The following is a 21,618-nucleotide window of genomic DNA, read 5'->3' on the forward strand; positions in this document are numbered from 1 at the left end:
AAAACTAGCAAATAGCAGGAGAGAAACTATTTCTCAGTCTGCTTGTCTGGAGTTATTTCACATTAAATAACAAATCTAAATTTGACATTTATCATAATGGATTTGTGTGACATTTGAATGTGAATTTTATTATTTAAATTGATTTAAATTAAAAGCTAAAAGGTTGGTGTTAATAAATGATAAACAAAAAATTCTGATAATTGGCCACTTAGGTCTATTAAATGTTATAAATAATGACTTTCAAATTTAATATGATAATATAATGGTAAATGCCTAATTTAATACTCAGAAATTGCAAAAACTTTCTTTCTACAGGCATCACTATTGATAATGACAATACATATATATATATATATATATATATATATACACATTAAAGCGTTTTCACTATTTACAGGCCTTCTAAGTGTGTCAGTTTAAGATCGTGTATGTGGGCAAATTCAACTTGAGTTTTTGCGGTTGTAGTGCTGAACACAGCTGCCGATTTCTCAACAAGGCCAAACGAAAGGTTAAAAAGCAACTACCGAAGAAAGCTTAACAGATGGGTCCAGTGCCAGGAAAGAGCCCATCTAAATCTGGAAACAACACTAAGTTCCTTTTTTCTACAGCTGATTGGTCAGTGAGAGCCCTATGTAAGGGCAGGTGAAGAGATGAGGGTTGAGGGTGATGGAGGAGACGCACCTCACAGCCTTTCTCTCCATTTCTTTTCCAGTGTTTTTTCTCCATTTTCTTCGTCGCAGTAGAGAGGAGTGCAGCATGAGTCTGGACCCGAGGGTTCAAGGCCAGGATACTCTGAATAGATGGAGAGAGAGAAACAGTCAAGGTACGCTAAGGTAGTTTCATATTATGCATAACTTGCGATACACTACGGCTTTTTGCTTGTGTGTGTGTGAGTCTGAGCACTCCCACTCACATTTTTGTACTTGAACAAATGTGAATCTCGGCAAGGACATTTCCAGCGCTCTGGGAAAATAGCACGCTTAAAGTTTCACAGCTGAACAATTAAGGGAGTTCTGAGGACAAATCAAAAGGTATGCCAACAGGCTGTCTTTAAAAAATCAAGAGTGTTTTAGCAGATGCTTGTCATTCCTAAACTAACATGCCGCAGCAACGCTTCACACTGGAGAGATGCAGACAGCTGACCTTCAAACTCATTCACTTTCAAATACGCAATTCTTCTGCAAAAACACGCACAACCATTCAGACAATGTCGGCTTCCCACACAGCCATGTACATGAAAGGATTTTAAAGCATCTTAAGAGGGTAGTGGTGTTTGCTAAGGCAGAATCTAGGGCTGTCACGATTCCTCGATTAAATTTGAGTACTCCATTTTAAAAAAAATCCTCGATTGCAATTTGCCCGTGTCAAATAACCGCCGAAATGCCGGAAATGGCGCATTCTACAAACGAGAATCTATGAACAGCATAATTAGACCGTTTTCTAAGGCTACACGATAAATTAAAACCATTTTAAAAAAACATACTATAGCATATTGCTATTGTGAATTCACAGAGGCTGCGATTCAATTAAATAAATATATGCGTTGGGGGTAACACATTACAAGTAACTCAAGTTTACGTAATCAGATTACTTTTTTCAAGCAACTAGTAAAGAAACGCATTACTTTTAAATTTACAACAAAATATCTAAGTTACTTCGTTTTCCCATTTATTGACTGACAGCTCTCCTGTCTCTATGTTGAGAGAAATCGGGTGTAAGTGTAGAGGTGTTGTGTGCGCTGTATAAACATGATGGTTATTGTAGTTCTAGACAAAAAGTGAGCAGGCATTTACTTATCTCACTTGCACAAAAACAGATTCAGTATTCCTTAAAATGAACAAATGGGTCATTGACGATTAAGGTTTTTAAAAGTGTAAAAAAAAAAAAAAAACATAATGGAGATATAATTAATTTTGAAGTTTTATTAAGTGTTAACAATGAGATTATGTGATTTTTATAATCAATTAACACTGTTTTTGTCATTTTTTTACAAGACAGACAAAATTTGCCACCAAAAAAGTCATTTGGTTTAACCAAAATTTTCGGTTTTACCGAATGACACTTTTGGTTATACTGAATGGCGATATTTTCAAACAATGCTAACAGGCTGATATCTAGCTAGTTAGCTAGTTAGCTTGATAGCTAACTAACGAAATGACAATCAAACATTTTATATTTAGTACAAGTTTTTAAAATATTACAACATTTTCCATGTTTTATAGCGGTTGTACCAAATGACCTGATGTTTCGGGATATGCGTATGAGCAAGTGAAAACATGAATTTTTCAAATAGTTACTTTGCTTCACAACCATGTGGTTCTTTGCAGGTGTCTGAATTATGTCACATCCTGTCACATGATATTGACCGCATGACTTGATCCAAAATGGTCCCTATATACTGGTTACTCCGAATGACATCACATGATTTCACATAACAATGCAACGATTTCTACACTTCTACAATACCATTTTGTTTGTTGATATATGATGTTATAAAATCATGCCAGAATAAAAAATATATACATTTATTACATTTTAAGATATTTTAATCACAAATGAAATGGCTGTATTGGCCTTTGGATGGTTAAACCGAATAACCTTTTGACACTTTTGGATTCAATAAAAGAGATCTAGTTGTACTACCTTACATACTTTGGATGTCATATCTTTGTTTTTTATTATTATTATTAAATCCTTTGGACAAAAAAATGACCCGTCACGTCATTGACCCAAATCAGTGAAATGCAAACTCAAAATATTATGCAAACCTGCAATAATTAAATATTAAATAACACATACTTTATGTATTTAAATCTCACTTTACTAACCAATGTCTTTGCTGCTGACCTTCAATGAGAGAATTCAACCATACGAATAACCAATAATGACTTTAGATAAACATCACATTTGTTTATTTTTTTAATTTTTTTTATTGCTGAAGCAAGAGTGTTGAACTTTATTCTCCTGCGTCCTCCTATTCTTCTGCAATCCAGAATGGCAGCACAGCTGAAAGGTTTGTTTGAGATGCGCCCTCTAATGTGCAGGTGTGAATTTGCATTTCCTTCAGCCTTATTCATTTCACTTTTGGTGTGAAAGGGCCTTTCCATTTGCCAAAAATAGAATTTGATTTTATTAATAAAAGACCAATAAGCAAGCCCAGCCCAGCCCCAAAAAGTAATGCAAAAGTAACATAATGCATTACTTTCAATAAAAAGTAACAATGTAATGCAATTAGTTACTTTTTTAGGGAGTAACGCAATATTGTAATGCATTACTTTTAAAAGTAACTTTCCCCAACACTGCCTACAGGTTTAATATATATGAACACAATAAAAGCAGGAATTCCCTGCTATGTACAGGAAAATCCACTCAATAACTTTAACAAATGCTGTTACAAAATTGTGTGTGGCACATGAGAAAATAAGACAGACAATAATGTAAATATGAGATTTTTCTCTTTTTTCTTTTTCCTGTAGATCACAGGTGTAGTTCAGCCTCTCAGAGTACCTGAGGCCACTTCCCTTTAATCAAACCTGAGTGTCTCTCTGTGCCCCTCTCCAGCGCTGCGGCGTTATCAACCCCTCCCCTCTCATCCTGACAACAAACACACAGGCTCACACCTCTCCATTACAATCAGGAGTGACCCACTCAGCGCCAGAGACCAAGTGCTCCTGCAGGCTAGCAGCCAAACCAATCCGTAATCACGTCCTGTCTCGTTTCAACACATTCATTCAGATGCCTGTACGAAAACATAGCCTTTGTGTTTTTTGATTGGAGGAGCAGAGTTTGAATCCTTTGTAAAAGGTTGAATTATATAAATTATTAATGCACCAAGTTGCTAGGCAATCTTAAACATCCCAGTTAGGCAAATGAAATCATAAAATAATTTAAAAAACTGAATTTAAATAGATAGATAAAGCACATTGTTTTCAAAAAAAAAAAAATAATAATTAAAATGATAAAGAAAATATATAAATAATTTATTTGTGATAAATATAATCAATATAATTTTTAAATATACACTACCATTTGTACTTGGTATGATTTTTTACATTTTTTTTGAAAGAAGTCTCTTATGCTTACCAAGGCTGCATAATTTGAACAAAAATACAGTAAAAAAAGTCATATTTTGCAATATTACATAATATTGATGCAAAGCTGAATTTTCAGCATCATTATTCCAGTCTTCAGTGTCACATGATCCTTCAGAAATCATTCTAATAAGCTGATTTGCTGCTCAAGAAACATTTCTTATTATTATCAATGTTGAAAACAAGCCTAATATTTGCGTTGTTCTATATTATATATATATATATATATATATATATATATATACACACACACACACACACACACACACACACAGAACCACGTGTCTATACAATACTTGAACAAAATTAATTTAAACGGTGTTGGTTTAGCATACAATGTATATTTACTAATTGCTTCTATTCCTTTTATTGTTTTAAGACTCTTTTGATGATGTCATTTCCTTACATATTTCCCGCTTAATAGTTCTGAAAGCACCACAAAGCATCCTTCTCTTTTTTTAAGTTCCTCAGTCACTTTGAGATATCTTTTTTTCAACCTTTCCCAACAACATCGGCGACCAACCTCAATTAGTGTCCCGCAGGCAATGTGACAACACATGAAGCTTCGTCTTTTAATATTTTCACAGTAGGCTAGATGAAAGTCTATTTCATACAGAGGTATGAGATGTTAAAAGGGCTCGCAGACGTTCGGGAACCCGCCTCTCTCCCGCGGCGCTCGACTCGACTGCCTCTACAAACGTCCCGCTCTTCCTAAAGCCAGACATCAGCCTATTAATATTTTAATTTCACACCTAATAAAATGTAGTTAAAGCACAGTGTGAGATACAGGCCGAAACAATAAAAATCCACCTCTTTGGGTTTTATTGTGTGTTACGGACAACATTACTTATCCATTTTCATATAGTGTGCAGAAGGAAACCTAATATGTTCTTTGGGGCCAAGCCTGTAGGTAAACCGGGAGCTAATAACAATGTCTTTTGTCGGAAAAGAAATCCTAAAGGGATTTGACTGTAATCGCCACAAAAACAACTAACCTCCACATTTCTAACTATTTCAGTTTGTCCTCCATGTTCGTTCTGTGGCGCAGTCGCCAAGTTCACAAGCAGGACTAAATACAAGGCCTGCGATAGAAACATGCCATTTGTTTGAGGTCGTATGAAGGATTAGAAATGTTCAAACACAATTAGCATCTGCTGCCCAATGGGAGGACAGGACACAGGAAAGTCTTTACTTTATTAATTAAGAAACGTTCTCCGCACAAAACAACTCCAGTGATCAGATCAACCAGAGGCGGTCAGTAAACAAACAGCTAGTAGAAGAGATTAAACAGTGACGTTAGAAAAGTACATTTAAGAACATTTGCATAATAGATAAATGTAATTAATTATGTCAATGCTATTCCCTGGAACAATTCACAGAAGCTTTAAAACTTATTCATTGCCAAAATTTACTTTTTAGCCAGTCATTACTAAAATAAAATGAGACAAAAAAAGAAAAGACAAAATAAAATAAATTAAGTATAGTAGTATAGTATATTAAGTACAAAATAAAATTAAATAAAATAAAAGAGACAAACAAGACAAAATAAAACAAAATTAGACAAATAAAATAAAATGAGACAATAAAATGACAAAATAAACAAACAAGACATAAAATAAGACAAAATAAAATAAGACATTAAAGAAGACAAAACGATACAAAAAGAAGACAAAATAAAATACAAAATAAAATGTCTTTTTGCCTCATTTTATTTTATTTTATCTTCTTCAATGCCTTATTTTAGAAGAAGAAGTAGTTTTATTTATATAGCGCCTTTCCATTTTATTTTTGTCTTTTATTATATTTGATGTCTTTTTTATTTTATTGTCTTATTTTATGTCTTGTCTTTTTTGTCTCAGGACAAAATAAAATGAGACAATAAAATAAAACAACATAAAATAAACAAACATGACAAAATAAAATAAATATAAAATAAAATAAGCAGTTGTTAAAATAAAATAAATGCCTAGTTCTGTTGTGAAACTCTAGATGGCACAGGCTGATGGGTCCTGAACACAAGTTGATGATATTTACAGCTTTAACCACTTGGCACAAGCTCATTGGTTCACGAAAAAGCAAGATGGCGCTGGTGTGCATGGCTGGCTGTCTGCTGCTTGGCCTGTTTATTTGGTTTCTTATTTCTCTTTTAACTCAAAATGTTTTAAGCTTGATTGTCTACGAACGTCAAATGCTCTTGAATATAAGGGACTGATTTGAAATTCCTTCAATCAAACTTCTCCCCTCCCTTTTTGACAACCGTCTCGGCCTATGGAAGCCGGCTGCCATGGAACTTTCCTGGAAGGAAACGCCGCAGGAGAAGAGGAAAGCGAGGAGGCATTGCAGCTAAACTTAAGTTAAGTTTAGTGTTGAAATCGCGTCATGGCTTGGATCGCACTCAGTTCGGGCCTGGATCTGGTCGCTTTGTTGTGCGGCGCTCGCTCGAGGTGGCTTATCAATGGATCTTACCTGTGACCCAGGATAAGTTTTTAATCTCTTCTCGCTGTGGGACACCACGTCTTCATCACGGAGGTGTGAAACTCTGCAATCTCTGTTCGCTGTGCCGTGCAGCACAGCCGGACTGTGATCCAGTGTGTGTCAGGATGGCTCTGGTAAACGCGCGATCACTTGTACATAAGACATTTACTAAACAAATTGGATTTTTTATTAGTGACTGAGACTTGGTTGAGTATGGGGGATACAAGCCCTTTTTCCGAAATTGTGCCCTCATATTGTTCTTTTTTGAACTGTCCCAGACTTTCTGGCAGAGGCGGTGGGCTTGCATCTGTTTTTAAAAGCAGCTTTTGTTGCCGATCTATAAAGACTGAATTGTTTTTAAGTTTTGAAGTTCTCTTGTTTGAACTAAATATGGATCAGCTAGCCAAAACCAAATAAGGATTTTTTTAAATGAGTTTGCAAACTTTTTAGGAGACATTGTCCTTCAGTATGATCGTCTTTTGATTGTGGGGGACATTAATAATCACAGTTGTTGTGAGTCAAACTCCCTGGCCAAGGATTTTACTAACTTGATGGACTCTTTTGATTTTATTCAAATGATAAACAGTCCAACTCACAAACAGGGCCACACATTAGACCTTGTGTTGCTGCATGTTATCTCGATTCGTGACCTTGAAATCCTTGATTTGAGTTTTTCTGACCATATGCCTGTTATATTTACTTGTTCTTTTCCAAATGGAGTTTCAAAAACGATGAGGCTTTCGCAGCAGATTCGTACCTTTACTCCATCTTCTAGCGATGATTTCTCTGTTCTTTTCAAGGAGGCTTGTCAAAGTTATAGTCTTGATTCCCTTTCAAATTTGTCTGTTGATGAACATCTTATGTTGTTAAATTCCTTCAGTAGGGACATAATAAATTCTGTGGCTCCACTAAGAGAAAAATGGAAAAATTCTAAAGCTGAACCCTGGGTAACTAGCACCACACTTGAACTTAGACGGGTTTGTCGTAGAGCTGAACGAAACTAAACGAGTCACTTATTAGATATCAAAAATCAGTTAAAGCTGCAAAATCCCAGTATTTTTTTGATATTCTAGCAAAAAACTCCCATAAATCTAAAATACTTTTTACTATTTTAATTTCGGTTGTGAGTCCTGTGAGTGCTGTCTGTTTGAATGCATCAGCTTCAGTTTGTCACAGATTTTTAAAGTTTTTCACAGATAAAATTGTTGATATAAGACAGAACATTGTATCTTCAAACTATGATCCATCTGTTCTTTCTCTCTATGTTTCACCTTTTAAGGAATTTCAGTCTCTTTTAATTCACTTAAAGATATTATTAAGCAGCTTAAACCTACCACATGTCTACATGACATTTTTCCGACACATTTTTTGCTGCAGGTTTTTGATGTTGTTGGGCCTAGCATTTTAGCTATAATAAATAAGTCCCTTCTCACAGGTGTTGTTCCTAAATACCTAAAACATGCAACCGTTAAACCCTTGCTTAAAAACCTAGTCTTGACCTAACCATTCTTTCAAATTACAGACCTACCTCTAAAATCTTAGAGAAAGTTGTTCTGGAACAACTGCAGAGTCATTTGGAGTAAAATGGTGTTTTTGAAGAATTCCAATCTGGGTTTAGAAAACATCACAGTACTGAGTCAGCTTTACTAAAAGTCTTTAATGATATTTTGTTGTCTGTTGACTCAGGGGATTCTGTGATACTCTTACTTTTAGATCTAAGTGCTGCCTTCGACACTGTGGACCACAAAATTCTGATCTCACGACTTGAACAATGTGTGGGAATTGAAGGTGCACTCTAAGTTGGTTTAAGTCCTATTTGAATGCTAGAACATTTTCTGTTTGTCTTGATGAGTTCTCTTCTTCTGTATCTTTTTTGGATTATGGAGTCCCTCAGGGCTCCATTCTGGCCCCTGCTTTGTTCTCGTTGTATATGCTTCCTTTGGGGACTATTCTTTCTAAACATGGGGTGTCATTTCACTTTTACACTGATGACACCCAAATCTATCTGCCCTTAAAGAAAAACGACAAAAAAGCTTTAAGCTCATTATCAGCATGCTTGTCTGATATTAAGTCTTGGTTTTCTTTTAATCTAAACGAGAGCAAAACTGAGGTTATTGTTTTCGGGCCCACAGATGTTTTAGCAACTTCTGATGGTGACCTGGGAGATTTGGTCCCTTATGTAAAACACTCTGTTAAAAACTTGAGTGTTATTTTTGATTCTGCCCTTAAATTTGACAAACAGATTAATGCTGTAATTAAATCTAGTTTTTTCCAATTAATCTAAGGCTAAGAGTTTTCTAACATTTGCAGAGTTTGAGAGAGTGATCCATTCGTTCATTTCATCGAGACTTGACTATTGTAATTCTCTTTATATTGGAATGAGCCAATCCAATATTAGTCGTCTTCAGATGGTCCAAAATGCAGCAGCCAGGCTGTTGACTGGTACACGGAAATTTAATCATATTTCCCCAATATTACAAGCGTTGCACTGGCTGCCGGTTTGTTATAGAATTGATTTTAAAATTCTGCTTTTTGTTTTTAAAGCCCTGAATGGATCAGCTCCAAAATATCTCTCTGAACTTTTGAAATTAAATAACTCTGCTAGATCTGCTAGGTCCAAAATTGTGGAATAGTCTTCCTCTACCCTTAAGACTAGTATCCACAGAGTCTGAATTTAAATCTAAGTTGAAAACTTACTTTTTCTCTCAGGCCTACAACTGTATTTGATTTTTAACGTTGACATTTTTTTTTTTTTTTTTACGTTGATTTTTAACATTGAATTTCTGTCTGATTAGTGTTTCTGATATAAACTCCCTTTATTATTGCTTTGCGGTCTTTCTTGTTTTTTTAGATATTTATCCTCTTGTACAGCACAATGGCCAACTACTGTTGTTCTTATTGTGCTATATAAATACAATTTTGATTGATTGATTGATGTCTCATCTGCAGCCAATGAGCTTGCTGCTCACAACATTTAAATGGCTGGTTATCATTCACTATATCAGTTGCAGTGCGCTTTCAGAGTTCGTCTAAAACCCTCCACCTTCCCCAGCTCCACCTGTATAGATCTGCTATGGGTAATTGATATATGATATTTGTGCAGCAGCGGTATGTCTTACATACTCACAGCAGCGTATTGGCGTATGTATTGGCAGTAGAACGTTCCTGTACTTGCTCTACAGCAGCAGCAGCAGCAGCAATAATCTTCAACACAGCAATAATCAACAGCAGCAGCAAATCAGCAGCAGCGTAGCAGACCTATTCCGCCAAGACCAAATCAATTAATATTGTCATATTCATTACCATGCTAAAATCTTCCGACAGTTGTCATGATAGAAATAACACTGTTTCTCAATTCCAAGAACGCAAAAACGGACTTGCGTTCTTGTGGAGACTGGTCTTGCCAGGCTACCTTGAAAGAACAAACTCGGAAGGACGCGAGGACACAGAATGCATCCTTGTGAGAATTGAGATGTGCTGCGAACTTGTTGCTCAACTGACTGTTCCAGCATCTTATAAGTAGCGGTTTTCATATAAGTTTATATCTCTTTATTTTACCACGTGCATTTATGAAAATGAGTAGCCTGTGTTATATATGCTTTGTCAATGTTAAGATTCTTTTTAATATGCCAATAAAAATGCTGCAGGCTTTCTTCAGGTTATCGCTTTATTAAAATTAAACAAGCAGACAAATGTTTACTTTCACGAGCTTTCACGTATTTGCAGCGGGAATCTCTTAAGTGAGAACGAGAAGTTTAAAGCTTACAGGCTTCCGTATGTCGACCACCCGCAGCGTCTTCTAACGGTTCGTTTCTCTCAAGTCTGCTTTCGATGTATCCTCGATATCAAGAACACATCCGGGTACTTTCATGCGTCCTCTGTACTTGCGTTCTTGAGTATTGGAATTGAACTTCGGCGGTTGATGATGCCGTCGAGCGAGAACACAAGGACGCAAGATTGAGAAACAGCCACTGTCTTCTAAAATTAGCTTAGGAAGATTTAACTAAATATAGTAAGTAAAAAAGCAATTTTGAGCCTAAATCCTTGTTTCCAACTTGATATTGACCCTCTCTCCTCAAGTGGAAAATGTACAAGAGAAACAGATGTATGCTGGAACTGGGGTAAGGAAAACACTAATGATGTCTGACAGAGGTTTATTCTGTCTCTACTACAGAACGTTTAGATCTAGAAAGAGAAGACAGTACCTGTTCTCCTAAATGTTCTGTACTTGATACAACAGGCAACGACCATTCAAACCAAGTGTTCATTGATATTAGGACAGAGAGAGCACCATATTATATAGAGCAGTGGTGTCCATTCCTGGTCCTGGAGAGCAACTGTTCTGCAGAGTTTAGCTCCAACCCTAATTAAACACACCTGAACCAACTAATCAAGGTCTTACTATAAGCTAGAACCTCCAAGCAGGTGTGTTGAGGCAAGTTGGAACTAAACTCTGCAGGACAGTGGCCCTCCAGGACCGAGTTTGGACACCCCTGATATAGAGGGATGCAGTCTTACGGTCTAAAAATGTTCCTCTAGGCCTGTTCCTCACACAAAGCAGTTTACTTTGATTGCACAGAAAACAACAGCATTAACATTCTGCAAAACTTCTCATTTTTGTGTTTCACAAAAGAAAATCAGGTTTGGAATGACATGAGGATTGAGGATGACTAATTTCTAGGTAAACTACACTTTTAAAGGTTTTCCATCTTTCACCAAACATCAGAAGGACTCTGTGATGTCAAGACGCCAATGAGATGAAATATGCATTCATGCATCCCAATCAATACTACTGTACACACTGCAGGGCAGCATTCGCATCTTAAAACATCCTTCCACAAGAGAGCAGATGCATCTTTAGGGCTCAGAAGGAAAACACCATTCAGATTTAGAGTATAAACACAAACACTGTACAAGCTAAGCACTGGGCGTTCGCTCGCACAAACATCCAGGAGGCTTGTCGCTCCCCAGACAAAACGCTCGCCGCAGCGCAGCTGATAAATGCCAGAGACGCAGACAGTCTGAGTCAGGCATGGATTTTTGCAGTTATTCAGCAGTCCTTGAGGATCCGAAGCCAAACAGGGGCTAAGTGTGTTATCAAACAATATTTAAAACAAAAACCGACCACATTCCCCCGTCGTATACATGACCTTTGCGGTTAGAGAGGGCCGCAGCAGCACGGAGATGCAAGCATGGCAGCGCTGACAGCCCTTTCCGCGCCGGGCCCATCTGCATGTCTTGGATGGTTCCGCGGGGGAGCCGCTGCGTCTGTTTTTATCACTCTCCACTGATCACGCAGCCCAAACAGATGGAAGATCAATAACCAGCGCTGCCCAGCCACATCAGGCAAACTGCAGCCCCTCGGAGAAAATCAGATAGGGAGCCTCTATGATGGACAACGGGAAATGGCAAATCAAACTCAGCTGCAAGTGCTAATTAATGTGGGGCTCAGGCCTGGGTTGTATTCTGCACCAAAGTGCATATGGAGCAAACTACTTCCTGTAATACAAATGCACTCGGGAAGCTTCTACAAAAAGCCAAAGTATAACACTTATACAATGGCAAAAGCTTTTTCTGTTGTATGTGTGGATAATCATTAGTGAATATACCAGCATTACTTTTACACAACCTGCATACATAACATTCTAAAAAATATTTTTTAAATAATTAATAAATAAAAAAAATAATTAGTATAAAATTTGCAGACCTGCAAAGTCAAAAGAGGTGAAAAAGGTGACCTGTTTACGATGTAAATCATTGTAGGGGGGTCTGGGGGAATCGTCCCCAAGGAGATTTTTTTTTTTTTTTTTTTTTTTTTTTTTTACATGTAAACGAAGCATTCTGGTGCAATCTGACAAGAAAATAAAGGGAAAAGACAACATATGCTTTAATTAAAAAAATAATAATAATAATAAAAAAAATATTGACATTAGGGCTGCATTGACACAAATTTTACAATTGGAATCCATTTCAATTCAGAAGCTTGCGATTTGATTTCGATTTGATTACCTTCGATTCAATATTGATTAATTTGGGGCCTATAAGGTACAATAGCCTACATGGCAAATTTCTATAAAAAAATATCTATAAACTATACAGGGAACCACAGTTGGTACATCATTATATTAAAGGTTAAAATGAATTGATTTGTAAGCTTCTTACATATAAATTACACGCAAGGAAGTTTTTATAATAACGTTATAATGCATTTTTAATGGCATAATTATGTTTCTACTCATTTTTTATATAGGCCTAAACATTTAAATGGTGGCTGTCATAAAACAGATTTATACATTCAATATTGGAGCACATGTTAAGTACAAATACAATGAATTTGCAATAGCCTATAGTGCATAGGCCCTATATGTAGCAAAATGCTCCTCTCTAAGTTCATTTTTGTAACTGACTAATGGGTTTTTGCACATTGAACGGCTTTTCTGAGGTAAATGTGATGGTAAATGTGACATTTTTACAAGCTGTTTTATTGACGCCTTTTCACGGTTAAAACACTGATTGATTGATTACATGTGACAAGATACGGATTTCAGTAAGTAGTACTGTATATCTTTCAACCTACCTTCGGATGTTCATTCATGTTTATAGAAGATGATTGGTCTATGTGCGCTCTGCTGATTGAACTGAAGTGCTACAGCGATCTGTCACGCCACAGAGTGCCAAGAAAGATTGCGACAGCTCGAGAGACATCTCACTCGTCTATGGGAAAGTAGTCCATTTTCAATTCTTGTAAGGTTTATTGTGCTCGCAATTTAACCCCGACACCCCTATTGTTGTATATATGTACAAAATTGAATATATTTTAAAATGCAATTTATTTCTATACACAGCTGAATTTTCATCATCATTACTCCAGTCTTCAGTGTCACATGATCCTTCAGAAATCATTCTAATACGCTGATTTGCTGCTCAAGAAACATTTCTTAATATTATCAATGTTGAAAACAGTTGTGCTGCTTAATATATTTGTGAAAACCATGATTCTTTTTTCAGTATTATTTAAAAAACTATCATATGGTTTCAGAAGACATATAACGCATGAGTCGTATGGACTATGTTTATGGTGCTGTTGTGATTTTTGGAGCTTGAAAACCTGTGGTCAACATTCACTTACATTGTATGTATGCACAAGCATGAACATTGTAATAAAAATCGAATTGTTGTGTTCCACAGGAGAAAAAAAAAAGTCATTCAGGTTTGGAATGACACGAAGGTGAGTGAAGTGCAGAATTTTCATTTTTGTGCCAACTATTCCTTAAACGCACTGACAGAAAGACAAAATATTCATCTACAATTTGGCCAGGTGCATTTCCTATGGTGCATGCAGCCTGCATTTTTTTTCTTCTAGTACTGGTTTCAAGGTGGTGACACATGCTTGAAACATTTATATGGCTATTAGCAGAGCAGCTGGTACTGCCCTTTTGCTGTCTAATCAATAACAGCACCATATTGTGCAATAAATTACATTCACCGTCCTCTTGCAGCACACCAGAGAACCTCCAATGCCTCAGTATGCATGAGGCGCTCCTGTTCTTAGTATATATGGTGCGAACATGCAGCTAACATTTAACTCTATAACACCTTAATCCTCTTGAACAGGAAATGATTTAAAGTTAAAAAAGGTGGTGAATAACTAAACATCAGCTGGCAAGCCGCCACCCTGTTCTGTCTTTGGTTCGGATCAATAGGGGAATTTCCACATATTGATCTACCGTTAGCGAAATAAAGATCAGCAGTATCAAACACAGGCTTTGAATATAATTTGCTCTCCCATAAGATTCGGAACAGTATATGAGACACAGATACGCATAACACATCAAATCGTCATCTGGGCTGAAGTACTTCACTGAAACAAAATATTTAGTCCACTTGAAAACTTATCAAATATCAATGGCAGAGACAGAGCCGTAGTGCAATGTGCATGCATAATATAATACTATGTCATATAGAAATACCATTTAGGTGTCATATGTGTAGCAATGTAGCACTGATATGTACTGAACTGCATATTATTTGACAGAAGTGTTTAGTGCAAAAGAAATTTTAAAATAAGTTTTTACATAGGAAACTTGGCCAATTCTAACTAGATATCTTTGCATTGAACATTCAACCACCCAAAAACATTTAACATGTAGTAGGGTTGGCACAAAACAAAATATAATTGGCATAAAAAAAAATAATAATAATATATATATATATATATATAGAGAGAGAGAGAGAGAGAGAGAGAGTGATTAGGGCTGTCAAACAATTAATCGTGATTAATCGCATTTAAAATAAAAGTGTGTGTGTACTGTGTATATTAATTATTTTAAAAAATTACTGTATATATATATATATATATATATGTATATGTATTATATTATATTATATGTGTACTGTGTATATTTATAAACACATACATGTATATATTTGAGAAATATTTACGTGTGTGTGTATGTATATATACATAATAAAAATACACAAAAACATGTATGTATGTTTATTGTGGATGCGATTAATCACGATTAATCGCTTGACAGCACTAGTTTTGATACAGAAAATATGATTTCTTTAAAAGTTTAGCAGTAATGTTTTCAAATGAAGTTATAAACAATTTTTTGGCACTATGTCCTGAGAATGATGTGATTTTAAAAATATAATTCTTTCAATTTGAGAAGTAATGTTTTCAGAAAAATAACAATAATTTAAAAAATCCTGATTTTTTGGCTCCTATGGCACTGTTTCCCAAGAAAGACTTCATTTTAACACATATTTAACACATTTTTTAATTAGCTAATTAATTTACTGTCGTTAGAATATGTCTACAAATCATATCTATGCTAACATTCAGCATTCATTTACTAAGCACAATATTGATATAATCACGGAAAGCCATAAAGAACTGTTATCCTTCATGTGTATTACTTCTGTCAATAAAACGAGTGAAGATTGGGTCCATTCAGTTAAATAAAGGAGTTTGTGAGTGATCTGTGGAACTCTCATAACCTTGGACCTTTCAAAACAAGACATTTTAATTAATAAAAAATGATCATATGGATTACAAGTCAGCAACTTCAGAGTATAGAAATGATACTGGAGTCAGGCAGTGAAAGGAAAGGCCTGTTTGACTGACTTTCTCCACTAGAACAAAACAAAAAACACATACAGATCACTCAATTCTTCCCCATTGCCGAGGTAGTGAAGGCTGGAAACTTTGCTTGCTGGGAAATGTGGATGGACAGCAAGGGAATAGTGAGACTGAACAAAACACAGATTTTGACCGAATGGATGATACAAAAATAATCAAATGTTTTCTTTCCTCTCTGTATCTTACCTAAAAGGCATTGTTACAGAGATATTTCACTCTAAAATAAATATATTTAATCATTTACTTGCCCACATGTTGTTTCAACCCTGTATGATTTTGTTTCTTCTGTGCAACAATGAAGCAGAAATTTAGCATTATGTGAGCTGTTTTTTCTATACAATAAAAAAAATGGATGGTATCCATTCTGTCAAGCTCCAAAAAGGAGCAATCATAGTCTTTTGAAATCATTTGATATCTGAAATTTAAGTCGCTCTTCACTAAAAATCACTATCCGCTTTAACAATGTTCAAATTATGCTCTAAATTTCTCCTTTTGTGTCCCATGAAAGAAAAAATATCATACAGAGCAAAGTAAATGATAGAATTTTTATTTTAAAGGTGAACTATTCCTTTAAGGCAGTCTGAGCTATTTGTTTCTCTCCTATCTGTCCTGCAGAGGGCGTCTGTAGGTGCCAGTCAATAGCATCTGAATTGTTTACTCTCCCTCTCTGCGCCAGCTAGACCAACCTGCCAGCCTAAAAACCCATAAACCCTCCCCTCAGCCTGTCAATCAACATCCTTAGCCATTCACAGAGCAGCATCAGGCACATCTGGTCCACTCCTCTTGCGAGGCGGTTTAATTCGGTAATGGCCAGTATGCGCCAGAGCCTCATTATGCAGCATTTGAAATGGTCCCTGGCCATGTTGAGGCTCGAAAAACAATTAGCAGAGAAACAGAAGGGAAATGAACTGTAAAGAATCAGGGCTTGATGACCGAGGCTTTATCTGCTCTCAGTGGAGGAGAAACAGAGAGAGAGAGAGAGAGAGAGGGGAATGGGAAAGGAAAAAAAAAAAAAAAAAAAGGTTGAGTATGCCACATGCTTCTTGGGTGTGTAAACGAGCCGGCTTGCCTGAGGGAGCCTGGGCGATGAACTCCACTGAGGGGGATTGAGTTTGCAGACAGAGATTGCAGCAGACAGAGGGGTCACATGTGATCAGGTGAACACGTACGGCCCTCCTCCAGGGGATCGGAGGAAGAGGGGGAGGTGGGCTGAATTGTAGATGGAGGGGCAGCCAGGTAAGTGCTGGCTTTGCATAAGGTTCTCTGCTTGCATTCAAGGGATGATGGCTCTGTGACAAACCCCTCCGTACCATCTCTGCTGTACTGATTGATTACAAGAGCAGTCTGACCCAACCCTGGCAGAGGTGCAATTACTGATCCACCACTGCACCAAACAACACGCATCACACAGGCCTGCCTGCATCTGAAACAGAGACGGCAATCAAAATACGACACACATCAGGGTAGAATCACAGTCCTTTTGAGGCAAGTCAGTTCACTCGGCCGCATACAAATAGAAATCTGAAAAACTCCAAAACTGGGTGAAGATTATGTTCGAGTAACTTAAAAAACGGGCCCATATCCATTCACTTCTTTCCCTCCCTTTAGACAAGGGGTGTCTAACCCTGCTCCTGGAGGGCCACTGTCCTGCAGAGTTTAGCTCCAACCCCAATTAAACACACCATAACCAACTAATCAAGGTCTTACTAGGCGTACTAGAAACTTCCAGGCAGGTGTGCTGAGGCAAGACAGTGGCCCTCCAGGACCGAGTTTGGACACCCCTGCCTTACCGTGTCCTAACTAGACGTGAAACGATGAGATTCCAGTGACAAACAATTTGATAGTTTTGATAAATTTGATAAATTCTGTCATTAATTACTCACCCTCATGTCGTTCCACACCTGTAAGACCTTCGTTCATCTTTGGAACACAAATTAAGATATTTTTGTTGAAATCCGATGGCTCAGTGAGGCCTCCATAGCCAGCAATGACATTTCCTCTCTCAAGATCCATTAATGTACTAAAAACATATTTGAATCAGTTCATATGAGTACAGTGGATCAATATTAATATTATAAAGCAATGAGAATATTTTTGGTGCGACAAAAAAACAAAATAACGACTTATATAGTGATGGCCGATTTCAAAACACTGCTTCATGAAGCTTCGAAGCATTATGAATCTTTTGTGTCGAGTCATGATTCGGATCGCGTGTCAAACCGCCAAACTGCTGATATCACGTGACTTTGGCGCTCCGAACCGCTGATTCGACACAAAAGATTCATAACGCTCCGAAGCTCAATGAAGCACTGTTTTGAAATCGGCCATCAGTTTTTTTGGCACACCAAAAATATTCTCGTCACTTTATAATATTAATATTGAACCACTGTACTCACATGAACTGATTTAAATATGTTTTTAGTACATTAATGGATCTTGAGAGAGGAAATGTCATTGCTGGCTATGCAGGCCTCACTGAGCCATCGGATTTCAACAAAAATATCTTAATTTGTGTTCCAAAGATGAACGAAGGTCTTACGGGTGTGGAACGACATGAGAGTGAGTAATAAATGACATTATTTTCATTTTTGGGTGAACTAACCCTTTAAGATCTCATGACTGTGATTGTACAGGCGATCGCCTAGTTCAAATAATGTTGCACAATTAAATGACAAATTAAACACAAGGTACCATGTAAGTCTAAATAAATTTAAAGATTGATGTTTATTGTAAAGTTCAAATAAGTTTCATTTCTTGTCAAAACTGCGTCTGCCCATTATTTTCTGACTGGGCGGGGATTTATATGACGTTGCCCTCTGAATGTAGATACGATGGCTGGATTGTGTTTACATTACACTGAGATCTGATCGATCACAATACAACCATGACTACCTCTGGACCAGGACACGCTGATTGGATAACATTCTGATCAAAAGCACATTTACACTTGTCTTTTCAATGTGTAAGTGGGAAACATCCAGATACAGATCGCATGTCAATGCCAAGTGTAAATGCAGCCAAAGACACACAAAATGATATCCAAACTCACATTAGATGCTTTTAACATTAAATAAAGCACATAAACATTACCTGAGATTATCATTGCCATACTTTGTGTTGTTGTTCCAGCCGCAATGTCACAGAAAAATAGAAACCATTTCTAAAATAGAATCGTTGTGTGTTGCCGTCGTGGCTGGTTAAGACAAAAAACTCTGATTAACATGGAAAAGATACCATTTATCACGTGTCATGGCGTCGCGTCTGGTTAGGACATGGTTTTAGACTGTCTCTGGAGGGATATAGCATCTTTGTGGCAACCTTTGCAGCAAATAATTTTTATGCCACACTCTTGTAACAGGATTTCCGTTCATCATATGTTCTGATAAATGGCGCGAATACCAGTTGCACACGTACTAGCTGATAAAATAACGGAAGCATAATTTTTGGACTAATGTCTGCCTGTAGGCGACCTCACCTCGCACAGCAGGGGCGCAGCTGAAGCGTCTGCATGGTAAACTGGTGCAAATTGTACTCAAAACATCCAACATTCATTCCTGATGCAAAATTTCCATCTACATCGTGCAGGGGGTAAACAGAGCGAGGGAGATGTGAAATGTTTTGCAGCTACAGTCTTATGTTTAAAAAGCAGAGCGCTTGCAGCCTCAGTGATTTGCAATAACATGCAAGCTTTTCGAGTGGCCAACTATTTCCATAAAATTTCATTTGCATTTTATTTTGGAGCAATCCCCTGTCAGCGTTCCAGACGTCTGATGAGAGCGCGGGCCGGCAGAGGCGCAGAGGTCTGCCAGCGGAGTCATACCTCTTTGTTTAAATGCTGTATTGCTGTGGGTTTTTTAATGAACTCTAATAGCAGTCCAGGAGGATTTTAATTAATCTACATGTGCGCACAAAAGGGCCCCACATTTAGCGCTTTCAGAAGTGCGGATGGATATTAAAATAAGACATCTGACAGAACTGCAGAAAAATGGAGGATTTAATTGCTCCAGAGATGGCAATTATTATGAGATTTAGAAAGCCATTTTCAATGGCAGACAGGAGTCATTTAGTCCCAGTCTTAAGTGCAGCGAAGAGCCGAAGGTCACGTCAGTGTTGTCATTACGGCCTGAATAAAGATGCTAATGAAGGGCTTGACTTACTCTCCTCTGCTCTCCATAAAGGTTGCATTAGTGTCGCCCGGCATGAAGACACGGCCATCTTTACTCATATTAACATGCGACGAGTTTCACGACGAGAGCAAGTGCTAAACATTTTCCACCTTGCGTAGTGAAATCAACACCAGTATGTTCACAATCAACCAGACTGCCGACGCAATGGGCAAAAAACGCATTAAACTGTGCTGTTAAATAAGGCTGTAGCCATGATTGGGTCCTATTGAAATGAACCTTAAAGGGATAGTTTCTCCCAAAAATGAAGATATTGACTAACATAGTATTTTTTTCCTACTATGGTAGTCAATGGGGGCGAGATCTGCTTGGTTACAAACATTCTTCCAAATATCTTCCTTTGTGTACAGCAGAACGAAGACATTTATACAGGTTTGGAACAACTTGAGGGTGAGTAAATGATTACAAAATTTTCGAATTATCCCTTTAAGGTCTGAAGAGGGTTTATTTAATGTTTTACTATTAAAATACATGTATATACAACTTTACATAGTACATATTGCATAATAGAATTTAAATGGATATACTTTGTAGGTCAAGATCTACCGCTGTCACCTTCCTCCACAAACACACAAATGATTGTCACTCATTACTGTAAAACTCACACAAACAAAAAGAAAACTTCTACTCAACAATTGGAGATATATCCTCTATATTAGACATCCTTGCCATAGGCTAATTCAGAAAATGGAGGGAAGCAAATTGACCATAGCTAAAGTAAATGACGCCTATGCTCTTTAAATTTTCTTAACAACTATAGAATTATGAAAGTCTGCAGTGCTTCTTCAACTATCTACTACATACTATATACTGTGAAAAACTATACCAAGACAGAAACGATAAAAGGGCTATAGCAGTTATCAAAAAGAGGTGAGTTTGCAAACATCTTTCAGTTTCAAACGATCTGTAAATCCAGCATAGAACTGGGCCTTGTTTATGAAACCATAAGCGCTGATCCTGAGGGCTCGAGCAGCCACGGAAAACACAAGATATTCTCCATTCATTTTAACCAATAAAAAAGTGATTACAACTATCAGTTTCTATGGTTATTTTAATAACAAATATCGGGAGCGCATCAATGTAATGCGTGAGCACAAATCTCTCAGCTCCACTGAACGCTGGGTTTTTTGGGAAGCGAGGTTATCTTTCCCTCACAACCAAAAACACACTTCTTTGGTGACATTGTCGATTTCGTGGTCTAAAAACAAAGTGACAAATCTTTCTCGACCAAGTCCTGTGCAGGGCTGCCGATGACTTACATAAACCCGAACCGCATTGATGGGCATGCTCTCGCTCTCTCGCTCTGGTCGAAGTGCGCGCGCGTGCTCTTCCGGGAGAATGCCCATATAAGGAATTCCGACCTTTCTGATATCACACAGGCACATACTCGAAAAAAAGATCCTGAAATTTTATTTTTGGCACAGAAATACTCCGTCATACGTCCAACTCGTGTTTTGAAACTTTGGCCATGTTTAGCATGGGAATCCAACTCTTTAACAGTGTAAATAAGCCAGAATGCATGAAATAGCATTATACCCCCCCTTTAACATAACTTCTTGTACCGAAACCAATATCCTGTGCACCAAAAATGTCTCAATGTAGATTTTGGCGAGCTTAATAGGTACCCTATATTAGCTACATTTACCCTATATTAGTAAGTCTAGTGATTTTTTAAGAGGTATTTTTGTTAAAACCATAGGCAAAAGTTCCTCATGTAAGTGTT

At 37.1% G+C, this 21,618-nt stretch overlaps 2 protein-coding genes across 8 annotated transcripts in view; both read right to left on the reverse strand.

Moving 5' to 3' along the window:
• dpyda.1 (dihydropyrimidine dehydrogenase a, tandem duplicate 1) overlaps positions 1-21,618 on the reverse strand; it is a 242,322-nt gene that overhangs the window by 188,220 nt on the left and 32,484 nt on the right. For all 7 annotated transcript variants that reach the window (XR_007927805.1, XR_007927806.1, XM_051881563.1 and 4 more), the window contains one exon: positions 682-792. Coding sequence is in view for 5 of the 7 variants with exons in the window: in XM_051881563.1 (XP_051737523.1) it covers positions 682-792 (111 nt within the window). In the remaining 2 variants the exon portion in view is untranslated. The remainder of the gene's footprint in view (positions 1-681; positions 793-21,618) is intronic.
• Positions 1-21,618, reverse strand: part of LOC127505766 (60 kDa lysophospholipase-like) — a 293,042-nt gene that overhangs the window by 9,515 nt on the left and 261,909 nt on the right. The window lies entirely within an intron of this gene.

The sequence above is a fragment of the Ctenopharyngodon idella genome, chromosome 23, assembly GCF_019924925.1.
Source record: "Ctenopharyngodon idella isolate HZGC_01 chromosome 23, HZGC01, whole genome shotgun sequence".
Classification (NCBI taxonomy): Eukaryota; Metazoa; Chordata; class Actinopteri; order Cypriniformes; family Xenocyprididae; genus Ctenopharyngodon; species Ctenopharyngodon idella.